The 4571-nt window shown below is 37.6% G+C and overlaps 1 protein-coding gene across 1 annotated transcript; it reads right to left on the bottom strand.

Moving 5' to 3' along the window:
- Window positions 1-953: 953 nt before the first annotated feature.
- LOC114378689 lies at window positions 954-2883 on the bottom strand. Its single transcript, XM_028337329.1, has 3 exons — window positions 2794-2883; window positions 2262-2550; window positions 954-1000 (listed from the first exon to the last, which is right to left on the bottom strand). The coding sequence occupies exons 1-3, from the start codon at window positions 2881-2883 to the stop codon at window positions 954-956; spliced, it is 426 nt and encodes a 141-aa protein (XP_028193130.1).
- Between the last annotated feature and the right edge of the window lie 1688 nt (window positions 2884-4571).

Below are 4571 nucleotides of genomic sequence, written 5' to 3'. Positions count from 1 at the left end.
GATAGTAAATATGAATTTGAATATATTGGCATAGCAGTAGTGCTCATCATATTAGACGCTGGTGTAGAAGTTGTCATACTTGATGTAAGAATTGGTGTCGTAGCATCTGATGCATTCATCGATGTCATCACGTTCGATGTACTCATCAACAACATTGCATTGTACGCATTTGTCATAGGAGCAGTTGTTGTTGCACTGCCAACTTGCATTGTCGCTATGCTCGAATCTCCATTATTATTATTGTTTCGAATCTCCATTATTATTATCCTTATTGCTCATTGATAAAAAAAAATTGTCGATTTGTTTGAATTAATATTTTGAGTGGCAAATATAACTCTACCACTCCTTAATCTCCTAAACTATCTTCCTTTACACTAGTTTAGTTTGTAAAGTGGCAACACAGTCTCACTAGGCATGCCAATTTGTTTGGGATGGAATTCATTTGAGTAATAAAAAAATAAATGTATTGATCTTCCATTCTCAATTATAATCAACTACAAACAACTTATTTTATTCAGTGGCATAGAATCACAATTATGAGCTCTTTTTGGATAAACTAGCGGTTGATATGACTTTTGTGACACCCTCTACCCTCACAAATAACAAATAAAAGGAAATAAAAATCATACATAATTTATTTAAAAGTTTTTAAACCCATAATAATAAAAGGAAAAAAAATCATTGAAAGTTTTTTTTCTTTTAAAAACACATTTACTTTAAAATCAATTCAAAAGGATAAAAGGTTCACATCCACTTATTGAAAACATAGTAAAAATTGTTCGAATAAAAGATAAAGTTATCCCGACTCAAAACAAGGCCGTTCATTCTGAATAAATAAATAAAAACTAAAACAGAAAACATAACGCAATTATATCATTCACGGAAATTATAACATGCGAAGTAAAATCCTATGCCCCGATGTCATACTTATCAGAGCATATCCCTCTCACAGACTAAGTCTCTCCATCTCTAGCATGAAACTCATCATATAATGGCTCACCTGAAACAAAATGGCAATCAACTCTAACACAAATACACACCGGGAGTGAGTTATGACATTCGTATATAATTAAACATTAGAGCATGTGAAACATATAATACTTAAAGCTGAATTTATATAAATAACATCACTTCACAAAATCACTCACATTATTCACACCCATTCAAGTTCACACACACCAGAAAATAACATCAAACCACAACTGTTAACTCAATGAAAGTCAAACACAAGCGTTATGCAACAAATACGCTAGACTCAAGCCTACATGCAATGTGGTACCATTTTTCAGTGAAAAACCTCATCGGACACCTAGGAGTACATGACGGGACATGCCTCACAATGGGTAAGTCAGGTCACTCTCACTAAGTGAAATCATAGGGAGACCAGTCAGGGTCACTCTGTTTTGCAAGACCGCTCCAACCATATGGGGATCAGCACAGGTTTAAAAGAGCATTCAAACTGGATATATTTACCCCTAAGGCCTAGACTTTGAGGAGTCCATCTTCACACACAGTTAATTATTATAACCAAAGGACATAGGGGTGTGATGCTGCTTAATGCCAAACTCAGAAAGTCCAGGCCATAAGAATCATTCATACAAAAAAAAAAATCCATTTGAGGTTTGGCCATTCACGTTAGGGGATCGTATATACAAAGGAATTAACGCGTGTATATATATATATATATATATATATATATATATATTATACAATTCAAAATTTGAAATCAAAGCTTGAAACATGTAAATGATTTACGTAAAATTCAAAGCCGGAAACATAAAAAATATAAAAACTAATTTTGCACGAGTGAAATTCAATCACAATGACTAGCGAAACAATTTAAAAAAAACATAACTTAATTTTGGAAAGAAAAAAAAAACAACCCAAAATAATCCAGAATTGATCCTCTAAGGATCCCTATACATGCTTCTTATAATCCCCAAGTCTGAGTAACTCATCCCTTACCTCGATGTAGTCACCCAAGCATTCTCCGTTAGCAATTGTGGCGTTTCTGGTGCTCTCTAGAGCTCCTCCTCCGGTTGCTCTATTAGGGTTCTTGTGCATCAAAAAAAGGAAAAAGGAACAAAAGGTATTTTTTTGTAAAAGCTGCTTTGGGTTAAAAGTTAGTTTATATAGTGAGGGAACTTATGACCTAATTAATTTTATATATTTATTTATTTATTTGTTAAAATGGAAAACCCAAAAGGCACGACTATTACAATTCCATCCCCCTTAAAACAAGTTTCACCCCCGAAACTTACTGGTATCAAATAAGGTAGGATATGCATCACACATCTGACCCTCTAGTTCCCAGGTGGCATCCTCACCTGAAGCACTTCCCCATACTACTTTGACCAAGGGAATCTCCTTCCCCTTTAGTTGTTTAACCATACGATCGTCAATTCTCAGTGGCAGTGTTTCATATGTCAAGTTCTCTTTCACTTGAACGTTGTCCAACTCGATCACGTGCGACGAATCATGAACATATTTTCTGAGCTGAGAGACATGGAAGACACTATGGAGATTTGAGAGAGATGGTGGCAAGGGCACCTGATACGCAATTGGGCCAACACGCTTTAGGATTTCAAAGGGATCAATGAATCTAGGTGTGAGCTTACAGGACTTTAACGCCCTACCAACCCCAGTCCACGAAGTGATTCTCAGGAATACATAATCACCTACAACAAATTCAAGGTCATTTCTTCTCCTATCATAGTAACTCTTCTGCCCACTCTGGGCTGCTCTAATCCTTTCTTGGATCAACTTGACCTTTTTAGTGGTCTACTGAACTACCTCAGGTCCTAAGGCAATGCTCTCACTGGAATCTACCCAGCATAGAGGTGTCTTACATCTTCTACCATACAATGCCTCGTAAGGTTCCATACCTATACTAGAGTGAAAACTATTGTTGTATGTAAATTCTATTAAGGGTAAGAAACTATCCCAGCTACCCCTCTGCTCTAACATGCAAGCTCTTAAGAGGTCCTCTAAGGATTGGATGGTGCGCTCAGTCTAATCGTCAGTCTGTGGGTGGTAAGCAGAACTTAACCTAAGCTTGATCCCCAAGGCTTTATGAAGACTCTCCCAAAATCTAGAGGTAAATATGGGATCTCTATCAAAGACTATGCTAAAAGGAACACCGTGTAGCCTAACTATCTCACTAATGTACAAGCTAGTCAACCTCTCTAAGGAATATATGATGTTAATTAGGATGAAGTAAGCAGATTTCGTCAACCTGTCTACAATAACCCAAATGGAATCTAAACCTTTGGGGGTCCTAGGTAACCCCACCATGAAATCCATGAAGATGTTATCCCATTTCCACTCAAGTATCTCTAAAGGTTGCAACTACCCTGAAGGCTTTTGGTGTTCTATCTTAGCTTTCTGACACATTAGGCACGCAAGGACAAACTCATTAACTTCTCTCTTCATACCCGGCCACCAAAACATCTGCCTAAGGTCCTAGTACATCTTAGTCGCTCCCAGGTGGATACTCATACTACTTTTATGGCCCTCTTCCAAGATCGTTCTCCTAAGCTTGGGCACACTAGGAACACACACCCTATCCTAGAATCTCAAGAGTCCATCAGGCCCCACTTTAAAACTACTCTCTCTCCCTGCAACTATGGACTTTAACTGGGCTGACAAGAATGGGTCAAACTTCTGACCCTCACGAATCTCGCTCAAGAGTTCGCTGGTGACTCTCAACATACCCAACTTAATGCTACTAGAGGTGATCTCACATGTCAAACTCATGTCTCTAAACTACTCTAAGAGGTATAACTCTCTAACCATCAAAGTAGACATCTGAAGGGATATCCTACTCAAGGCATCAGCTACTACATTGGCCTTACCTGGGTGATAGCTAAGCTCAAAATCATAATCCTTAAGGAACTCCAACCATCTCCTCTACCTCATGTTAAGCTCTCTTTGATCAAACAAATATCTAAGGCTCTTATGGTTACTAAACACCTCAAATTTAGATCCATAAAGGTAATGCCTCCAAAGCTTAAGAGCATAAACTACGGCTGCTAACTCAAGGTCGTGCATGGGATAATTCCTTTCATGTATCTTGAGCTGTCAAGAAGCATAGGCCACTACCTATCCCCGCTGCATAAGCACTCCACCCAAACCCATCTAGGATGCATCACAGTTGATCGAGGTCGTACCCGAATCAAATAAACATTAAAAATGCAGTATCTAGGAAGTGATCCTAGGTCGTCTCCCAACGAGCAATGGTCAACCAAACGTTCATAACAGATATTAGGAAAATAGTAACGAATTGGGGGGGGTCTTTGCTTTTGTAAATTCAACAACGAATAGATGTGAATTAGAAAATATCAAAATTAAAACACGTTGTTTTCCCTTGATTCATAAGCAAGTCTCTTATCCTAGGTTATGAGAGTTTATCCTTTATCAATTCAACCACTTAATCCAACCCTAAATTAAATTACTAAGCGAAATTTAACATAAGGCATTCATTATGTGATTAAGCAACACATACACCAATTAATCATGAACGATCATTAAGCATGAACGTAAATTAAGCGCAGAGATAATTAATCAAGCAC

This window comes from Glycine soja, chromosome 12 (assembly GCF_004193775.1).
Source record: "Glycine soja cultivar W05 chromosome 12, ASM419377v2, whole genome shotgun sequence".
Taxonomy (NCBI): Eukaryota; Viridiplantae; Streptophyta; class Magnoliopsida; order Fabales; family Fabaceae; genus Glycine; species Glycine soja.
This window is presented reverse-complemented; position numbering and strand designations above follow the sequence as displayed.

Coding starts and splice junctions, on each gene's coding strand:
- LOC114378689 (XM_028337329.1), bottom strand. CDS start 2,883: ATGGAACCTTACGAGGCATTGTATGGTAGAAGATGTAAGACACCTCTA. Junction 2,551..2,793: donor GCATTGCCTTAGGACCTGAG/GTAGTTCAGTAG, acceptor ATTGCGTATCAG/GTGCCCTTGCCACCATCTCT. Junction 1,001..2,261: donor TCCTACCTTATTTGATACCA/GTAAGTTTCGGG, acceptor ATTTTGTTTCAG/GTGAGCCATTATATGATGAG.